Source organism: Scleropages formosus, chromosome 2 (assembly GCF_900964775.1).
Source record: "Scleropages formosus chromosome 2, fSclFor1.1, whole genome shotgun sequence".
NCBI classification, from domain to species: domain Eukaryota; kingdom Metazoa; phylum Chordata; class Actinopteri; order Osteoglossiformes; family Osteoglossidae; genus Scleropages; species Scleropages formosus.
In genome coordinates, this window is record NC_041807.1 from 20,956,024 (window position 1) to 20,976,821 (window position 20,798).

Here is a 20,798-nt window from a genome sequence, read left to right on the forward strand (position 1 = left end):
ACTAAAACCAATAACATTTCGTCTGGAAACGAATCTGTAAAAATAGGATTTTTTAAAGGAAAAATTGGGAGCATGCCAGCATGGGGGAAAAAAAACACGGTCTGTGCTGAGTAGGACGGACCGAAATCTGTACAAATTAACGAGTCATTTTTTAACTTCCAGCACATTTCGGACACTCTGGTACATTGTTATAGCAGCAGAGATGTAACGGACGTGTCGTACGGCAAAAGTATGACAGGTGCAGCACATCGTTCAGACACCTTCCACATGATTCACGCTAAATCGAACCCACTTCCACGAAGAGTCCGTTTTCGAGACCCTGAGGCCTCAGGGGGTCGCAGTGGAAGAGCGCTCCCTGCCTGCGGAAGCACGTGTCCAGCGCGCGCCCCACACGGTCCGTGGGCGAGGGTGAGGTGCGCTTACCGGGACTCGAACCAATTTTGTAACGTGGCCCTGGGTCCTTATTTAAAAAAAAAAAAAAAAACCCACGCTTTTAAATAGAAAATCTGTCGTTTAATTCAACATTGAGATTGTATTACACAGTTCATTCCAAGGTGAAATAAATCAAACTGACAGACATTTTTAATACAGATATATTACAGTGTGCCTTATAATACAGTCATTTTCATTAAAAATAACCTAGGGATGCAGTACAAGTTATGCACATTAAGTAGCAAGTAGCCTTTTTATTTAAAACAAGGACAAGTGAGGCAAACATCAGTATTTTATTCTTTTCACATGACTGGCTGAAATGTCAGTGTGCACCTGAAAATGGCCAAAAACTGCCACTGCTGCATGGGTTCACAGAGATGACAAGACAAGAAACTAGAGCTATCGAACGAACCACAAGGATGACTGCGTGCGAGAAAGGCCGTCAAAAATCACCTAATGCATATCTGTTTTCACAGTAAATTACCGTATTGGAAGAGTGTCGCTTTGTGTTACGAAAAGGGCACAGTCACACACTACTACACTTCTCAGTTTCAAAATTTACAAATCCTCTGAACAGCTTCCTTTTTTCTTGTGCATGAAAACTGCATGAAAAGTCTGGTCTCAGATTCACGAGGGAACACTAAGTGACAAAAGAGTGCTTTCCAACCATTTTCATTTGCTCAATCCACCCACCCCGATCAGGGAAGGGCAAAAGAGGGGGAAAAAAAAAATGCGTACAGTAATTTCCCTCACATCATTTACCAAACAATGACATTTAGTGGTTTCCTTATAAAACACTTAATAAAAGTAGGCATCTTAACTGATCAAATAAATTTGAGACCAAACCTTTTTTAAAGTTCATTTGTACAAGGGACAATTCCACCATGCAGGCCTGACTAAGCATTCTGCATCTCCTTCCCTATTTTGTAGCTTAGGATCTTGTTCCAGTCGATCTTGGTGTGGGTGACGGGAAGCTGTCGGCGTAAAGCTTTGAATGTAGTGTCCGACATCGTCCGGTAATTCTCATTAATCGCAATCTGAGATACAAGGGAAAGAGGAGGTTCAACAAAAATGAAGTTATATGCGGTAGGGGTGCATTTTATGTGTACTTAAAATGTCTCAGCTTTAGATGAGTGACCAACTTTTGTATTTTTTTTTTTGGTGAAAAATTTACTAGAATGCCTGGACTTCTGTACATGAACCACCCTCTGCACAGTCACATGGGGGGGAGGGGGGGACCCTCTTTCAATTCTATAGTTCTATATATCAGGACAAAGAAATCATGTGCTCCTAACCAGGTCCTAAAATTAGGTACATCTAACCTCAGGTGTCAAACAGCAGAGTCCATTGTCATTATTTAACAAAAAATAAGCCAACATACAGAAACCAGGTATGAAAAAAGTATAGATTGTGATTCAGCAGCTTGTAGAACTTCCTTTAGAAGCAATAACAAAGGGACAGTTTTCTGTTAAAGTTCATCAGCCTCACATCATTTTGGAGGTATGATGGCTACTTCTTTCCAGAGCACTGCTTCAGTTCATCGAGTCCCGCTTGGGGTGCCTTGTGACGGACTGGCGTCCCGTCCTGGGTGTGTCCCCTCCCCCTCTGGCCTTACGCCCTGTGTTGCTGGGTTGGGCTCCGGTTCCCCGTGACCCCGTATGGGACAAGCGGCTCTGAAAATGTGTGTGTGTGTGCGCGCGCGCGCTTCAGTTCAATCATGTTTGAGGCCATAGTACACACAGCTCTCTGAAGTTCCAGCGGTGGCACCTTAGTAGGGTTGAGGTCTGATCTTGGCCATTGCGACACCTTCATTCCTTTTTTTCCAGCCTTTCAGTTGTAGATTTACCGGTGTGTGTGGGATTATTGTCCTTTAGCTCTTGGACAGATAGCCTCACATGTATCTCTAGAATACTTTGGTATGAAGAGGAGCTCATGTTTGATGCAATAACTGTAGGGTGCTCAAGTACTGTGGCTGCAAAATGAGCCCAAATCATCACCCCTCTGCTAAACTTGTCTAATTATAGTTGTTGAGGACCAGATGATTGTAACACCCTGATGTGAAAAACCACTGACTTGAAAAAGGGTGAACTTTCTTTTTCATACCAGCATATCTCCTGATCTCAGTGACACAAAGTGTGAAAGAACAAAAAGAATGAGCACATTACCATTATGAAAAAACTACATAAGCTGCAACGCTACTGTAAATCCAAAAGAATACCTGGTAGTCATTCTCTGCTGCCTCCATGATCTTAATGAATTCCTTGGTAGTTTCCTTTGCATCTTTCTAAAGAAAGAAATGGGGAAAACAAAGAAAAAAGAAAAAAGAAAAAAAAAAAAAAAAAAAAAATTATGGAGGGACAAAAACCACTAAATAAATGTTGAGAGAACAACTATTCACCACTTGGCTCTAAATCCTTACTGCTTCCTCCATAAAAGGATCTTCCTGAAACATTTAGGAAAACAAGCCGATCTGCTTCCTGTAGTACACTTACAGAGATGGTCATGGGCTCTTGAACTTCCTTATGGCTCACCAGCTGAACATTGCCGTCCTCATAGTAGTGGACCTATCATTAGAAAGACACCCCGTCTTACTTTATAAGGCAAAATACTGTACCTCCAACACATGACATGATCTCAACAAACATGTGCAGGACATTCCCAAAACTTTAATCTGCCTCCGTACTTGTGCAATTCTCTCTCTTATTGACCTCCCATACCCATGAGGGACATATCTGCCTGCCCCCACACTTCTGTATCTAGGCATTGCCCCTCATACCTGGACCTTCATGATGCCTGCCACCTGAGTAGAGGAAGGGGTGATGGTAAACTTCCATTCTGACCTCCAGCGTCCATTCCTTTACAGGGCATAAAGAAATATTTTTCAGCAAATTCATCACATAAGCACTGCTTTATGCTCCGGGGTTTTGTGAATGACAGCTCAGCAGTTTGCCCCAGCGATTCACACTGCACTCTGGGTTGTAGGTGCAGGCTGTGTCTGGACAGCCTGTAAATTTGATTATGCACTGCTGCACAGCGGCTGTTGCATATATACGGCTGAAGAGTGATCATCTTAGTCACAGAGCATTAGGCTGGTAAAGAGGATCGCCAAAGACGTGCTCTAATAGTATTATGGCTATCAATGACAAACTCTCAAGATCCCATTATGAGAAGAGCTACATAATATTTAAACAATGGAATAATGAGAGCTCATAAGCATGAAGATGGGAAGAGCATTACACAAAAATAAACTCTCCAGTTTAAAAAACAGGAAGTTGATACTAAAGCAATGCTCATATATACCAGAGACAAATACTTGCCAGAAGTTTTTTGGCTGAAACTGATGGCACTCAATGCACACAATGATGGTTTGATGTCCATCAATAGTTTTCCCGTAAATCTGAAGAACAGAAGCACATGCCTATATTTCAGGGTGCATTCCAATGACATTTTCACCAAGTGTGCTACTCTAAAGACAGCTTCCAGAGCACATGGTCAATCAAACTCTGGTGCTCCTCAGTTCACTCACTGTGCACACTCCATTGGGGTAGTGCTCCCTGATGTAGTCGCGCACAGCGGCGTCAACTGCACTCCTCCAGTTCTCTGTGCTGCTGTCCACGTCATGGGGACGTGGGTCACTGGCCTCCTTGCGCAGGTGGTCGAACTTAAAGGAGATCTTGTTCTTGGGGTCCAGAATTCTGCCGTTGCCCAGATCACCATGTTCCGTGATTAAGACCTTACGAGAAGAAAAAGGTGACAGTCTGAGGCAGTTGCAGGGAACACCTCCCATCTCTCCAAGGAAGGAGGTGCTGCAGCAATAGTGAGACAATGTTCTCCATGTATGATTAGTCACGTTTTAGTTTACTGGTTCATTAAAACTCATGGCTGAGGAGGGGGGGGTTAAATATTTTCACTTCAACCCCAAAGGACAGTGTTCCTTCTCTTCTGCTACAAGTAACATTTTTACTTACCTGTTCCTCATACCCATTCACTTTCACTGGAGTAAACTGGTCCAAATTGTACTGTGCAAATGCGCTTAAAAAAAAATAATAAAAAAAAAAAAAAAAAAAAAAAAAAAAAAGATATTTGATTAACAGAACATTCTTGTTTCTCACAATAAACATGGACCCAGACAGACACCTAAAACAGAGAAACATAACTTGCAATGTGCACTTACTGGGCTGCTCCTTCCCTGAGCAGATTGTCATTGTTAAGTAGCAGTCGCACATCTAAGAAAAGAGAAAATGGGCTGTAACAACACACACTACTATTCATTACACACCGGAGCCTTATTATGATGCTGTCACACACTGCAAAGCAGGAAAACTCATCAGGTGAGAGGGCCACGCGGACGACGGAGGAAGGAACACTCTTAACTGCAACAAGTTCTTGGCAGACAATGGTTTTCAGAGAGGAATTTAATTGCAGGAGGCAGGTTATGAACATCGCTCCCTGTGCGCTGCAGGAATTCCCTCAAAGAGGTCATTAAGGAGCATTTAGAAAGCAGCCCATCTCCCCTGTGGGATCCCCTCTTGGTGCCGGAGCATCGGCGCTAATGAGCAGCTCAAGGAAGGACGTCTTCTAAAAACACCACCTGCAACCATTGAACATGTGTCGGTTACTGAACAAGGCATTATCTGCCACACATCTGGCGGAACTGATGAGGTGTGTGGAACGTTCATCCCTGTAACCGCACATCTGCAATGTGTTCAATTTGGAAGCGTGAAGGACGAATTATAGCCTCACGGCCATCTAATCTTCTCCAAAAAAAGTCACGTGTACCTCACTTATTTTCAAGCACAACAAAGGTGATGTCAGATTCCTCTGCTACAAACTTAGTGGTTAGAACCTGAACTCTGTCCAGTTCCGACACACTGTGTGAGACATGGTGTCTGCAACATGTCTGAAAAATAAAGGAGAACCATCATTATGAAGCGATTCTGTCAATGTGGAGCTCTGCAGCCTTTTTTCCCCCCTAACAATGGAGATACCTTGTAGCCTTTAAAGCTACTCGTCAAATGTCACCTGGTTTTGTCCAGCAACAGCGTGCTTTTTAAGTACAAAGGGCCTGGTGTCCGCATCCACACACAAACACGTAAGTAGTCAAAGACCATGTGGAAGTCAGGGTCCCACAGACGGACCCCTACCCAGACCCACTCACTGAAACCTCTTTGCCTACACCAGCTTGCCTTCTCCCACCACAACTTCTGTCTGTGTGTGTTGCAAAACAAGTGCTCGCAAAGCAGAACTGCAGGGAATTTGACAGAAGAACTGGGCCAGAGACAAGGGAACTGCCACCGACAGGGCCGGAGCTGAAGAACTTACCGTTGAAAACTTCATTGAACTCTCCAGCTGGAGCATGAAGGACGAAATTTGCAGCTATGCGCACCTGCAATAAAGAGAGACAGGTGATAAATAAGGTGGGAAAATGGAAACTACTGGTGGGGGGGAGCCATGAAACTTTAGCTCTGATCACACTGCTACGGGTATGTATTATCAAGGTGAAGAAGTCAGGAAAACCATGTATTCAGTTCAAAGTAAACAATTATTTTAACCACTTCACATTTGATTCTTCTAGCCATGTTAAGTAGTACCATGAATATCTGACAAAGCATACACTGACTGGATGGTGAAAACAGTATAAGGAAGACCTTCGTAACAGTGCTGTGTGATATAAAACTTTCAGTTTACTTCAGAAGGGAACATGGTGCAGCCAGAGGTTGTTTCACTGTTTTTTGAAGGGGGAGGGGGAGAATTCTCATTTCATAACTTGAAACAAAAAACAGGTACTTCATAAAAGTGAATACCAGGAAGCAGTAGTGCTTGTGTTTAAGATGGATTTTCAAACCACACACAATAAACAGAGCTTCCTCTTTCGACGTGTTGGTGCAACCACGAAAATACACCCCGTTCTGCTCGTCTTCCTGCTGCAGACAAAAAGGGATCGGCCTTCCCGCCCGACACTTTGGGCTGCCTCTGCGCTTAACCACAGCACCATGAAACAGTTGATCTGTGGCCTCTTTTCTGTTGCAGGCGATACTTCCTGTCTCTGCCGGCGAGTAAAACCAAATGCGCAGCAGCGCAGGGCCTCGTGGCTCCCTCCTCCACTCAGCACATGACCGTAAATGGGCATGAAAGCGCGACCAAGAATGCCAAGAGCGCCGAGACGGACAGCAGTCACAGGCGCAGGTGACGCCCAAGCAAGAGCGGACGAGCCACTTGGCGTTAGGCTCCCCCTGGAAACTCAGCAGCTCGTGTTAGTGCCGGCTTTGGGAAGCTGACAGCATAGGCCCCAGCAGTTTCTGGGTACAGGGAAGCATCAAGAGGAGTGAAAGCACAATCCATCACACATTACAATCAAACACCAAGCCGCAGGCTGACTTCCACAACCAGATGCACAAGTAAAGGAAGTCGGGCACCGAGTGAGGACTTTACACTGATTTGAGAGACACAGAGGATGTGCAGGAGGTACCACGGAACGGGCAACAACTTTGCAAGCTTGGAAAAGGAACTTTGACCCCCCTCCTTCCAAACAATCTTTAGGTGTCCTGCAAGGAATTTGTCAATTCACCTGCCACGAAACACCAAGGCTCTGTAATGTCAGATGAGGTCAGGGGACACAGTCACAGAACCACATACAACAGAAAGCGGTCAGGCAGATCCCCCCCAAACATTTCCTTTTCCACCCTTTGACCAAATATACCATGATCTTATTGCTGCTGACATATTGAATTATCAGGACAGAGCAGTAAGCCCCATGCCCCCGACTGCAGGGCTCAATTATGTCTCTATAAATAGGGCAGCATGGACCACCGCTGTATCTGTGTGAGACCCTGAAGGGGGGCGGGGGAAATCAATGCCTGTATCACAGCTATGGGCTACAAGAACTTTCCCTCTCCGGTGTACTAAGTCTCTTCATATATTACATACATACATTTAGCTGATGCTTCTCTGCAAAGAACCTACAACTACCCATTTTTACAGCTGGGTAACTTTACTGGAGCAATTTAGGGTGAGTACCTTGTTCAAGGGTACTGCAGCCAGAGATGGGACTCAAAGCTGCAGCCTTTGGTTGCAAAAGCAGCAGATCTATCCACTATACTCGCAGCTGTCCCAGAAAGGTCAACACTGAAATTAAGCCCATTAACAAGCCGTTCCACAATTAAAACAACGGACTGCAGGGAAGAGAAAAATAGGATTAGAAAAAGGAAAAAAAACAACTACATCCAAACACCAGATCTAAAGCTACTTCCAGAGTCAAAGCTGAAGTGTTCTGTTTAGAAGGATAATCGCATATCTACCATAAGATGTGATTTGGGGCTGTATAAAGTGCTGACCTGCAAAAGCACAGGGATACCACACATTTCACACCCTATTGTGGAAGATGCACAAAAAAAAAAAAAAAAATTCCCTTCCAAGGACTCATAAAAGCAGTACTGTGTAAAGTTGTGTTCTCTTCCAGGATTCAGGGATTTACAAGGAGATGTGATGGTCCAGTTAAATGCAGAAAAAAGCAAATGCCCACATTTCACAGCAGTCAGTGGCTGCAGTGTCAAACACAGGATCACAAGGGACTGCAGACCTGTCCACAAGTATACATTCAAAAGGGAAGGACAGCGATGTGAAAATGCCTCTCATAACAATGTTTTGGATTTGTCTCTCTAGTATGCAGTGCCTTCATTGAGGTCAGGTTCAAACTACTACTCAACAACGGCCGAGCGACGTGTTGGATGGTCAGCTTGTTGATCCCTTCAGGACGAAAGAGTGCGTAGGCAAATGGGACAGATGTTTCTCTTCGACGTTCATATTCATACCCTTGGTATGTGAGAAAACCTGATCGGCAATCCTTACTACTGACAAAGAGAGAGATGAAAACTGAAAGGTGACCATCTCAAGAAGAAATGCAGGATTAACCACCAGGAATGAATAGAAGGTTTATGATCTTCGAGTTGCCTGTCCCTCCATGTCAAAATATTCACACACAGTAGCTGCACAGTTGCCACCCATAGCCTGGAGTGTATGCAGCACATCGGGACATGATGGTGCAGCAAGTAAAGCAGTTGCATCACAGCTCCTGAGTTGCTCTGTGAGCGTGGGGTTCAAGTGCAGCTGTGCGGTTTGCACCCCCACCCCCCAACGTGCACAAAAGGAGGCATTGTAAACCACCTCCATTGCTTCCTTGCCTTGGAACCCACACAAATTGTTCCTGTGAGTCCGACGACAGCACTTCCATCAACTCATTACTTTTTGCAGAAACTGCATATGAAGCATTGCTATCCTGAACCCTTAACCCTGTCCTATTCCTAAAGGACAATTTTTTTTTTTTTTTTTTTTTTTTTTTAAATGAAAAGGAAGCATTAGTACCAGCCTGATGACACTACAAGAGAACTATTTATATGAACCAAGTAACAAACAAGAAACTGGTAAATCCCTGCATCTTTGACCTTCCACTGTACAAAAAAAAAAAAAAAACCAAATGGGTACTATATGCTGAAAAGTGTTGGCAGGGTCAACAAAACAGTGTGCACAGACTACACCCGGTCTAGTTAAGCCCCTGAGCAGACACCAGCTGGACTCACACACTCCTGTTTGGCTGGATTCCCAGAGTGTAGAACGACATGGATTTATCAGAACCTTCCAGATTCCAAACCAGCTAGCAAGGACCATCTTTATGTACTGCGAAGCAGGGAGCATGGAGGACATCACTCGGTCCAGGCCAGCACCCCGCCTTAACGTCACAGCTGCTTTGGGTCTCTCGCTCTTCTGGAATCCTGGGAAAACCACAAACAATTAAAGTGACAGAGACTTCTGACACCATACACCCTCAGTGTAAGCAACTCACAGTGGCATCAGTAGCATTTGGGAGATATTTACCAACTGCCCTTGCCAGCATCACACCCCCCAAGTGTATTAACGCAAATTATTTCAATACCGCCTGTAGGCTGTCTGTAGTAAAACCTCAGACACAGAAAGAAACCTCACACAAAGTGAGGACATCCACATCTCAATTACAGCTTCAAAAATTTGCTTGAATTATTGTCAGCATTCAAACGCACTGATGAATATGAATATCAAACGTGATCTAGGAAGCAGTTCTGTGCTATCTGTATGCAAATGTAAAGGGGGGGGAGGAGAAAGAGGAGGAGAGGGAAGGAAAGAAAAAAACCTTTCTGGCATCTGCAGCCAATGAGCCAATAAGCAGGCGTGGTTTGTAAAAATAGGGCATCATAGTGCAAAGAAGTTGCAAAAAGCATCTAGTGTGATACTTCGACTGTACAAGATAAAAATAACACTATGCATCTTTTGTTAGAAACTCAAACATGATCTAGCATCTCAAAACGTCTGTTAGATCTGTGCTCGATAAACATGTAATATGTTATCTGTTCAAAAATAAGCCTCTATGCACAGCTACTAATGTAATGTACACTGGGTCATATGGTGCCATGTGACAAATTGACTCTACAATCACATACTGTATCCACATCTCTCCTGTTGGAACAACGCACTTTTTGTATTGATCTGAGATGAACAGACACCCCTCGACTTAAGCAAATAGACCGTTCTTAAACCTTTTACATAAGTGAAAGTGTTGCATATGTCAGATTCCCCCTCCTCCCCCACCATTCAACACAGGGTAGCTTACCCTACGCATTTGTTGCAAACACAGGTATAAAAAAATTACACAATAAAATTCTCTAGTAAATATCAGATATATTAAATGCTGTATTATTTTCAATTTCATCTCCAAATCAATTGCTGCACACTTGCGAGACGGTTCTCGTTTTCCTTCTAGTGCACGTTTACCACCAGGCATTATGAACAAAGAAATGGGTAAAAAAAATATGCAAAAAAGCACTACATTAACGCAAGGAGATGCGTTCATGGCTTAAAACACACAGGAACTGGGAAGATGCAGCTTCCTGCCTTGTCTGACTATGCTGACTTGTGCTTAACGTATTTCAGATGTTTTGCATAAGCACTATCTGTAAATAATTTTTATGCTGGGAATTTGATGTAAATGCAGATTTACGCCAGTGAAATTTAGTAAGAAGAGGGGTGTCTGTATGTCAATTTGGAGAAAAGCATCTGCTAAATCAATAAATGTAAATGCATTGTCTTATACCTGCGAAGGCAACAAAAGGGAAAACTACGTATCTACTTAAGTAGACAATAGAATGACCAAACAGTTTTAACCTAAAACACTAAAAGTAACAATGACATCAACTTTTCCTCTGTACTACAACCAAGAATCATCGTTGTGATCTTTGAGAGACAGAGAGACATGCTGGCCAGTGTCAAATTCTTTCTGCAACACCTAAAAGGCCTGAAAGCCTTGGGTTAGATCCTGAACGATGATCACACTACTGGCAGAATAAATCCCAGACAAGCCAATGTAACGGGATACTAAACGTGTCTCTTTGTCTCAACCCTAAAAACAGGAAGAGCATCTAGAAAACGTATTCTTACGTTCTTTTACTGAATGGAATGCTGCTTTGATGATTTCTGAAGATATACTGTATTTCAAAACAGTAAGAAATAAAGGTGACATTGTTTCTAGTGGGAAAAAATTTTAAAAATGAAATATTCTCTGAATAATTTAGGAATCCCATGCATACGTCAATACTTGACAAAGCGACCTCCCTCCTCCTACAATTACTACTTCAAGTCTTCTGGGGTAAGCGTGTAGCAGGTTGTACACTCTTCTGGACTTATTTTGGCACCTCCTTCCATGTAGATTTACCTCAGTTTCTTCAGGTTGTTTGAATGACACCTTTAGGCCTCAATTTTCTCAGTGAGGAAAAGATCAGGACATTGACTGGCCCACTGTAGAACAATGTCCTTTATGTTCTTGACATTTATTTGACACTTTTCTCTAAAGTCACTTAATCTACCCACAGTTACACATTTGTACAGCTGGGTAATTTTACTTGAGCAATTTAGGGTAAGTACCTTGCTCAAGGGTACTACAACTGGCAGTGAGATTCAAACCTATGGGTCCAGAGGCAAGAACAAGAATTAACTATTACTTAAAATTTTTTACTGTAAAACATGACATACACCATAACAGCCCATAACACACTAACAACATGTAACATGTGAGAAGCATGGGCTGTACCTACATGTGACTCTAGGTCTCACTGACAGCTCACAGATCACAGCATGCACACACACATAGACACATCAGAGGACTCAAACTCATTTTTACTACCAGTCTGCTCTAACACTGCTCCGAGCCAACCACGCATCGTCTGCGGGAAGGACACATCCCATCCTAGCGCATGGCAGGATCTGTAGCTCATACTCTTGTTTACTAGTGGACGGTGTGTGCGGACAGCAGCGTTGTTCACTCCTTTAGCGTTGCTAAGCTCACACAGGGACCATGAAAAACTTCACACAGCTGGAGTACGGAAAATGGGCTCCCGGTGTCACTTTACAGCACTGAAACCACTGGGGCTGAAACACACAGGTGGAATAGAGCCAGACACACCGGTTCCTGTGGGAACACTCAGTTGCTGTGTGCTGTGAATCTAACCCTAACTTTTAGTTTCACTGTTTTGAATATCAACAACAAAGGTTCAATGAACCATTTGTGATTCAGTGCAACCAGTGAATTGGTTAAGGGTCTTAATACTTTTGCAAGGCACTGCAGTAGAACCAGCCATACCTGAGAAAGCAGTTGACATAATCAAAGTTTTCACAATAAATTACCACCTTCCAGGGAACACCAGCAAAAGTGGAACGAATCTCACCGCAGGGTATCTTTGAAAGCCGAAAATGAAAAGAATCGGCGGATGCAAAACCGCGGTGTAATCCAAGGCCAAACACCAAAGGCAACTCTTGAGAAACTCCAAAAGCAGCATGTGATTTCAACACCCAGATTCTACAGGACACTAAGGCAGACATGTACCTACAAGTCAAGTCAGGTCTTCCATTCAAGCGGAATATTAAAGTGAGAGACTGGAGATGCTTCCACATCAGTTTTCCTCGTGACTGAGAACAACGAGCTGTAACTTAAAAAAAAAAAAAAAAAAAAAGAAGGATGCAACAGGGAGTTCTAAAATACGCTGTCACTTAATGACTGGATGCAAAACCTGTGAACACCAGCTACTTTGGACCACAAACCACAAAGTCCACACATTTCTAATGCATTTTTTTTCCCACACTACATGCAACTGAATGAGTCTGTTGTGATTAGAAGCGATTCGCCCATCTTCCGCTAGCTGCTAGGAGGTGACAAATATCACTTGCTCTCAACAGCTTTTCATATCAAGTCTTTCTTTGAAAATTAAACCTGTTCATTTTGCAATACGAAGCCTGAACGGTGTTGTGAGCTGAACTGGAGAACGACCACGACGGACAATCTGCTGGTATGAGACACACAAGAGACAAAAGTCAATACATAAAATCCCTCATTTAGGACAAAAAAAAAACTGAGTAAATTCATGAGTTTAAGCATGTCTAATCATGGAACTCAATATGAGGAGGTAACAAGATACAAGGAAGTGACTTGTTTCTGTTTTCTACTGGTCCCCATTATACAGGAGGGTACTCTTACAGAACCTACTCAGCCAGGATAGGTCCTCGGTAGTCCCTTGAGCCATGGTACTACACAGAGAAACAAACCAGCAACCTTCTGTCTGCCAGTGCATGTCTCTTAACACCACACTGCCTAGTACGGTGTGTCCTCAGTGAGACACGGAAATGTTTACACCACCGTGCAATCCTGCCTCCGACTCCTCGTTAACAGCCGTCGTTTTGTCGTCTACTCAGGTCCCCTCACCAGTACACATCATCATGATCATGGCCCTTTGCAGCCCAGGCTCCTAGTGGCTGACACATTGCAGCTGTTTACACTTACTTATCTGATGCTTTTCTCCAGAGTGACCTCATTGTGAAGATACAATTTTTTAATCATTTATACAGCTGGGTCATTTTACTGGAGCAATTAGGATAAGTACCAAGGCTACAACATCACACAGATGAGGTGGGATTCGAACCTGCGACCTTAGGTAAAAAGCAGCAGTTCTGGCCACTGGCAGGGTACCCAGCTGTCCGGTGCGCTCACTCACTCTCTCTCTCTCTCTCTCTCTCTCTCTCTCTCTCTCTCACACACACACACACACACACACACACACACACACACACACACACACAGAGAGAGAGAGAGAGAGCCGTTCGCCGCGGACCGACGGCTATTATTCCATTTCAAACAGTGAGCGGCGCCCCGCCGGAGATCCGCCGACAACAACGCCGGAAGTAGTCGGGCACAGCCCGGCGTCGAGCTAAAAATAACGGACGCCTTCAGTCAGCCTGCCACAATTACATACTCTAACTTTACACGCGTTTGCAAATTGCATGGGGCTACGAGCGTTCTCTCGTCACTAAAGCTCTTTTGCCGCCCTGCGACCCGGTCGCCCAAAGACACTTCGCTTCGCTCACCTTCTCCTCGTCAGACAACTGCTCCCCGTGATCCGCCATCTTTCCTTCCGGCACGACAGCTCACCGACGTCATCGAAAAGGGAGGATTCCCTACTGGTGGACGAACGGGCAAGTTTGCGCGCGCGGAGATTTCGCTGACAGCCGCTAGGCGCGTGCGAATAGTCGCGAAATGCAGGCAGACGCATTTCATTGGCCCGGATATGCCTACATTGGCCTATCAGAGGTCAGTGTTTGTGTTATCGCTGCGATAAACAACCAAGTCGTTGAAGCGCTGGTGAGGAGATCTCTGGTAACGAAAACTACGCCCCGCTGCTCGTCGCTCCTTATTTGTAAACACACTTTCCTTAAAAGGCACTTTAACATAGTAAATACGCGGTTAGACCCACAGAGAAGGACGCATTTTAATCTCTACATTGTGAATAAATATTGACTTATCCCATTCTTGCAGCAAAAAAAAAACCAGAGAAACAAAATCTTTAGTTAAAAGCGAAGTATTTATGTTTGAGGTTGAATCCGGAGAGCCAAAAAAAATAACATGCATTCTTCCTTCAGACTTTATTGCACAGAATAAATTCCCGTATTGGAAGCACCGTGACTGAATAAGGGGCAAAAATGCCGTTATATGGAGTTATAATCCCGTTGTACGAGACGGCTATATATTTTCATAAGCCCCCCTTACAGCCGTCTTGTGTTATGTGGGACCCCGTTAGGAAGCCCGGTGTTCTTACTGCTCCGTGACCGGGTTACTAACCTGGTACGAGTTGTGCGGCAGCCTTGGGTCCGCAGTGACGTCATTTTAAAGAAGGTATAGTATATGGTTCTGTTCGTGTCGCTCAGCTTGTCAAAATTAACCAAGGTAAAGATGCCCACACACTTACAGTGACCGTGACCATGATGCTGCAGTGTAATACGAATTTAAAAATATGCTGGTAAAACGAAACAGTAAATTGTTGAAAAGGTATGCCGTACCTCCTAAATTTAACGTGAGTGGGGCCTGTGACTGTAAACTCGTTTAGTTAGTAACCTCAAAGTTACTTTTACGCTTAAATCATAATCAGTCGAATATTAATGATGTAGCAGTAATATCACCATAAGTGATATATATTAGTAACTAGTTAAGTTTTGTAAAAAAAAAAACCTAAGCTATATAGCTATATTATTAAATAAAATTATAAAAAGTGGTATTTCATTCTTTATTTTTTATAGTTTACCGGTACGTTACAATTAAAAAGCTATTCAAAATAACTGAAAAAAAATACATTGTACCCACAAAGTCACATTCGGTGCTATACAAGTGCGATTTTCCTTGTTTCGTTACTCATCACCGACAACCAGGAATCGCACATACGAGCTGTGGACACTGGGAGTGAGTTGAAGCGATGTGGTCCTTCAGTCCTCTTCTATTCGGATTCGTTCTCGCTACTGCCACCTGTCGGCTAGGCACGCAAACACAGGCCACGATCGCTCGGCGAAAGACATTGAACAATAACAAATTGAGGAAAAATGCCATTAAAATATTTGTATTTTCAAAAAAAAAAAAAAAAAAAAACAGATTTTGCGCACGGTCACAACTCGACAGCTGGGAGGAGAGAGAGAAAGAGAGAGAGGGAGAAAACCTGCTGGTGGCGCCGCTCCGGGGACCGACTCTTCTTATCGAGGCTGTTCATGTGGCCACTAGGTGTCGCTGTCTCCTCGAACGTGAGCCCAGGACTTGCTCTTTAGTTTATATTTATGTGTATTTATTACACTGGCTTTTAGGCCGCTCCACTGGCTTCCAGTTGAATTTGGAGCAGATTATAAAATCCTCCACTTAACGTACAAGGGAATTAAGGGCCTCTTTCCATCGTACCTTTGTGGTATTGTTAATTCCTGTATGCCTGAACGTTGTCTACCATCCTTACCTGCTGGAAAACTTCAAGTGCTACAAAGTGTCAGTTGCGGGCTGACCATTCCAGTGTGCAGTATAACGTCCATCCATCAGTTTTCACTATCCATTTGTCCTGATCGGGGTCATGGGGGTCCGGAGCCTATCCTAGAATCACTGGGAGCAAGGCAGGTGTACATTCATGGGGCAGCATGGTGGCACAGCGAATAGCGCTGCTGTCTCACAGCCCCTGGGTGGGGTGAGAGGAGGTGGGTTTGATCCCCACTCAATCTGTGTGGAGTTTGTATGTTCTCCCCGTGTCTGCATGGGTTTCCTCCGGGTGCTCTGGTTTCCTCCCACAGTCCAAAGACGTGCTGTTCAGGTTCCCCCATAGTGTGTGAGTGACAGAGAGAGTGTGTTCCACTGATGTATGGATGAGTGACCCAGTGTAAGCAGGGTATCTAGCAGTGTAAGTCACCCTGGTGAATAAGGTGTGTGGGCTGGTAACAGTACATAGAGTTAATTAGAAATCACTTTAGAGAAAAGCATCTGCTAAATGTAACTGCACCTTTTGCACTGTGGTTAGGGTTAGATACTGGTGAGTGGGTGGGTGTGTCCACCACTCTTCCAGCAGGCCTGTGTACACCTCTGTTGAACGTTACTGTCAGTGCGGTACAGCCGTGCCAATACACTTTCACACATTTATCACATTAATTTTGACCTTTGCTTTTAACTAATGACGAGACAAACCTGAAGAAGTGTGTGTGTGTGTGTGTGTGTGTGTGTGTGTGTGTGGGGGGGGCTGAGAGATGCCAATAACACGGGCTCTGCCAGTTCTTGTTATATTTCATTTCTACACAGAGATTTGAACAGACAGAATGTGTCTCTGCCTGCAGCTCCTGCGAAGACCTGAGCAACGGCTCCGTTCCCCTTCCCACTCCAGGGCCTAGTGACTCTCCATTCAGGAACGACACAGCGACCGACCCATTGGCGTGATTAAAAATACTATCATCCTAATTTTGGGAAAATGCTCATAATATGCTATGATGTTATAAGTGTGTGTGTGTATGTATGTATATGTATGTATATGTGTGTGTATATTTATATATATATATATATATATAGGAGCTCCTGTCCGGTAGAATAAGCACGAGCGGAACAGAGCTGCATTTTCCCTTAAACATTGCATGGTAAACTGTACCGCACTGTGCATTATATTTAGGCGGCTCAGGTTTCCACCTGGGCTTTAGAGCGTCAAGTCCTTCTGGAGGAGAAGACGCATGTCAGTCAGTCTTAAAAACCTTGGGTTAGAGTTTGAAATCTCGAAATATGAATGTGTCAAGTCGTGGAACAGCTTCGAGAAGTGTTGTTCTGAAGGGCTCTTTTTCGTCCTCTCTTTCATAATTACCTCTCGGACGTCTTTCTTCCACTGAGCTCATAAAAAAAGCAGCAGACGCCACCTGTTTTCTCCATTCGCGTCTCGCGCTCGGCGACGGGCGCTAAGCTCAGGGCCGTGATGGGAGCGCCCCGAGCGGGGGATCGCTGCGCCGTGCTCACGCTCCACGGCCCCCAGGTCAGGCTTTGAAACCGAACACCGCCGTTTTGTGGGCGAGGCAGGGCGTGGCGCGCGCCACTTTACCCACAATGTACGCCATGAGCAGGTCCTCCCGGCAGGGCTGCGGGCCACCGTTTCCTACGCCCGGCGATCAGCGTCAGGAGCCGAGCCGTTCAAAAATAACATTTGCAAACGCGACCCGTATTCGTTTGTTCATCCACTGCCGGTACCTGCTTGTCCGTGGAGGTCCGGACCCTATCCCGGAGACCCGGGGAGCGAGGCAGGGTGCTCCTGGGACGGGATGCCAATCCACCGCACAAACGTTTGTATCAGGACCATATCTATCCCTCAGTTCCTTTCATCTGACTGACAGCTCAGAGCAGGGGGAGTGCCTCTTTGCACCTGACAGCTACGATCTGTTTGTGGAAATAGTGTCCAGTCCAGAGATGCTGGTCACTCCCTAGAGCCACACGAGCCATTCTCGCCATTCGTTTTCTTCTCGGAAAAGGACTTTCGGAGTCATCGACGTGGGACGGGACAACGGAGCGTGTGCAGAAGCTGGAAAGGCCTTTCGCTGGAGATCTGGATGCCGTCCAGGGAAGATAAAGCCCCCCCCTCCCCGTCCCCCTCCATATCAGGTGCCCATTTCCTGCTCTTGATGAAACAGTGTTGACTAACAGAGGCAGCGCCACTGGACAGGAGATAACGTGTCCCACAGGCGAGCGCAGATGTGTTTACGGCTCTGACTCAGCCAGGTGCCACGTTCGCGCTTGATAAGGCAGAGCGGGGAAAGAGTGATGAAGGGCAGAGGTGTCATAACAGCGGCGGAGCTGCGGCGAAGCTTGCGCTGAGCAGCACCGTGTGGAGGTCCGGTCGAAGCTGGCACTCAAGTCAGAAGTAGATGCTGGACATGAGGGAACATTTTGGAGAGGTTTCAAATTCCGCAGCTGAGGTTGTACATGCTGACCGGACATCCTATAGAGTGGCGAGAGTCCGTGAGGTCAAGGGTCAGCGGAAGGGCGGGGAGTCAAGCGCTGGGGGCCCTGTAGCTGGCTGCTCACCACCCAAGAGAAAACAATGGCTGTAGGAAACAACCTCATAATTTCCTGAAAACTACATTAATGATCCACACGGTTTGGCATGAGAGCAGCAAACACAAATAAACGTGTCTTTTTCACATCTCTTTATTACATGGAGGTGTACGGACCACACGCACGCACGCACGCACACGGAAGCACGTACTGTACCGCCAATCAAAGGTGTTATTTGTAAGAAGTACACACTGGCATTCAACGTACAGCAACTGGTTCACGGCAAACGGAAACGATTCCATCAGCGGATAAAGAACGATTAGCTCGACCCGACAGGACAAGTGAGTAAATATTTCTTCCCCTGTGAGTGCGGGGTTACAGGACTTATACCGTATGTAGCCTTCATATGTACACTATGTACATACACAAACGCACAGTTTTCCACCTGCATCTGTGTCCGCAGCGGTTCACAAGAGCCAAAAGATGGAAACATGACGGAACGTTATCGAAATTAAGTGTCCGCTCGTATTTGTTTTAAACTATTGAAATGTAACTTTTCTCATTTATTCAAAAACTATAATACATTTCTGTTGTTCACAGACATCTTCTGATCCTGTCTTTTATTATTATTAATAACACTTCTGCAGCCCCCCCCCCCCAGTTTTTACCAGTACACCATGGAGCGTCACCCAAAAAAAAGAGCAAAGTGAAAGACCCCTACAAGTGAAGACAGGATGTATGCAGACGTGCACCACTGATGTCCCCGTGCCAAAGTGTGTGGTATTACATGTACATTTACATAGTTACTGTTTGTTACACGCTGCCTGCTCAGACCCACGGGACACACCTGGACGTTCGGCACCGAGTGGGTCACGGTGAGTCCCGTGCTACGGAAAGGTTCCTCCACTGTAGCGCTTGCAGCCCGACGAATCAGTACCGCGGTACTAGGGACGAGAGCGATGGTGACGGGACTAAGGAGGCTCAACACCAGGTGATCGCCAGAGCACGGCTCTGACGTGCGCGTGGTCCTCGTTGGCAGCTGCGTGCCAAGCCCACGCGAGTCAACGCATAAGAGGACAGCGGGTGGGATTTACCGCATTGTCAGCAGTGTCCTTGAGTCATGTACTCAGCTGGCCTGGGCACCGGTGCCCAGTTCTCCATTTGCGGTCCCAGCAGAGCTTCTGCTCCTGAAGCAGGATGCGAAGATCGGTGCGTATCCAACGTGGAGCAAAGCGGGCCGCGCTGATGGGACGCCCCATCCTCGACACCCCCGAGCCCCTCCATCAGGTGCAGCACTCCCTGTCCGCCTGGCACTGGGAGAAAATGAGCGAGGGGTACGGCGCCATCTTGTCGATGTTCACGTAGGTGGTGTTCAGCAGGACGTAGTGCTCCCCGTTGAAGCTGGAGAAGATGGCGGAAATCCTGGAGACCAGCTCCGAAAACGTGGGACGCCGCTCCGCCTTGGGGTGCCAGCAGTCGATCATGACATTGTACCTGCACGTGAGCACTCTTTTAGAGACATCGCACGGGTGTCTCCGCGCTCAACGCGGGTTCATGAAGGACAGCAGTGACGGAGGCGACCTCTCGGCATCGCTCTCCCGGCGCCCAACTCCTGACTCACGGGGTAGGGCGCCGGGTCCTGTCAAACACCACGGTGCGCAGTGGGCAAACTCATCGGGGAGGAATGCCTGCTGTACACTGCCGGCAGGACCGAGCCCCTTCAGAGATGAGGGGGGCTGCATTGCCACATGTTTACTCAGATTTTATACCCAGCAGGAAGACAGTTGAGGATTCATCACCACACAGCTACGCCATCTCAACGGCTCCCTCGACATTCTGCTCCATCTACTTTTTGGCAAATTCACTGCATGTTTAAATAAGGATGGCACCTAGGACCGCTGCCACTTTTCACCTTGTATGTTATGAAGAAAGACGGCGCGCGTGTGTGTGTGAGAGAGAGAGAGAGAGAGAGAGAGAGAGAGAGAGTGTATTCCACTGATGTATGGATGAGTGACCCTTCAAGCAGTGTATCTAGCAGTGTAAGTCACCTTGGTGAATAAGGTGTGTGGGCTGATAACACTGCATAGAGTTCACTGGAAGTCGCTTTGGAGAAAAGCATCTGCTAAGTGAATAAATGTAATATAAATGTAAATGTGTGTGTGTGTGTGTGTGTGAGCGCGCAGTACTCACAGTGGGTCAGGACAGAACTCCGGCTGCAGCAGCCTGCGCCCTTGCAGCAGGAATACAGTGATGTCGAAGGAGTTCACGTCAGAGTAGGGCGGGGCTCCCCGCGTCATTAGTTCCCATAGCAACACGCCGAAGGACCACTGCGTAGAGACAAGAGAGCATGTCAAACTTATGTTCAGAGTACCTCCTATAATCACCTGTGCGTTTGCTGCGTTTGCTAGAGCTCCTCTCCCGGGCGGAGGGTACTTGTGAGATACGAGCATTCGGGTCACAAGAACTCAACGTTACGAAT

At 45.7% G+C, this 20,798-nt stretch overlaps 2 protein-coding genes across 2 annotated transcripts in view; both read right to left on the reverse strand.

Annotated features, from left to right (window-relative positions):
* Positions 1–577: 577 nt before the first annotated feature.
* LOC108931645 (F-actin-capping protein subunit alpha-2-like) lies at positions 578–13,983 on the reverse strand. Its single transcript, XM_018747580.2, has 10 exons — positions 13,870–13,983; positions 5,755–5,818; positions 4,607–4,658; positions 4,401–4,464; positions 3,959–4,165; positions 3,750–3,829; positions 3,209–3,287; positions 2,925–2,996; positions 2,651–2,716; positions 578–1,469 (listed from the first exon to the last, which is right to left on the reverse strand). Exons 1-10 carry the CDS (start codon positions 13,906–13,908, stop codon positions 1,329–1,331), a joined length of 864 nt encoding a protein of 287 aa, XP_018603096.1. The 5' UTR covers positions 13,909–13,983; the 3' UTR covers positions 578–1,328.
* A 5,211-nt stretch (positions 13,984–19,194) lies between these two features.
* Positions 19,195–20,798, reverse strand: part of met (MET proto-oncogene, receptor tyrosine kinase) — a 32,672-nt gene continuing 31,068 nt past the window's right edge. Inside the window, exons 21-22 of the mRNA XM_018747590.2 lie at positions 20,510–20,646; positions 19,195–19,813 (exon numbers count right to left, since the gene is read on the reverse strand). Of these exons, the coding sequence (XP_018603106.1) occupies positions 19,603–19,813; positions 20,510–20,646 (348 nt within the window). The 3' untranslated portion in view covers positions 19,195–19,602. The remainder of the gene's footprint in view (positions 19,814–20,509; positions 20,647–20,798) is intronic.

Bases quoted from the DNA above. Each gene is read 5' to 3' on its own strand.
- LOC108931645 (XM_018747580.2), bottom strand. From the start codon at position 13,908: ATGGCGGATCACGGGGAGCAGTTGTCTGACGAGGAGAAG. The intron at 4,166-4,400 runs GTAAGTAAAAAT...TCTTCTCGTAAG, and splicing joins TGAATGGGTATGAGGAACAG to GTCTTAATCACGGAACATGG. The intron at 1,470-2,650 runs GTATTCTTTTGG...CTTGTATCTCAG, and splicing joins CAGCAGAGAATGACTACCAG to ATTGCGATTAATGAGAATTA.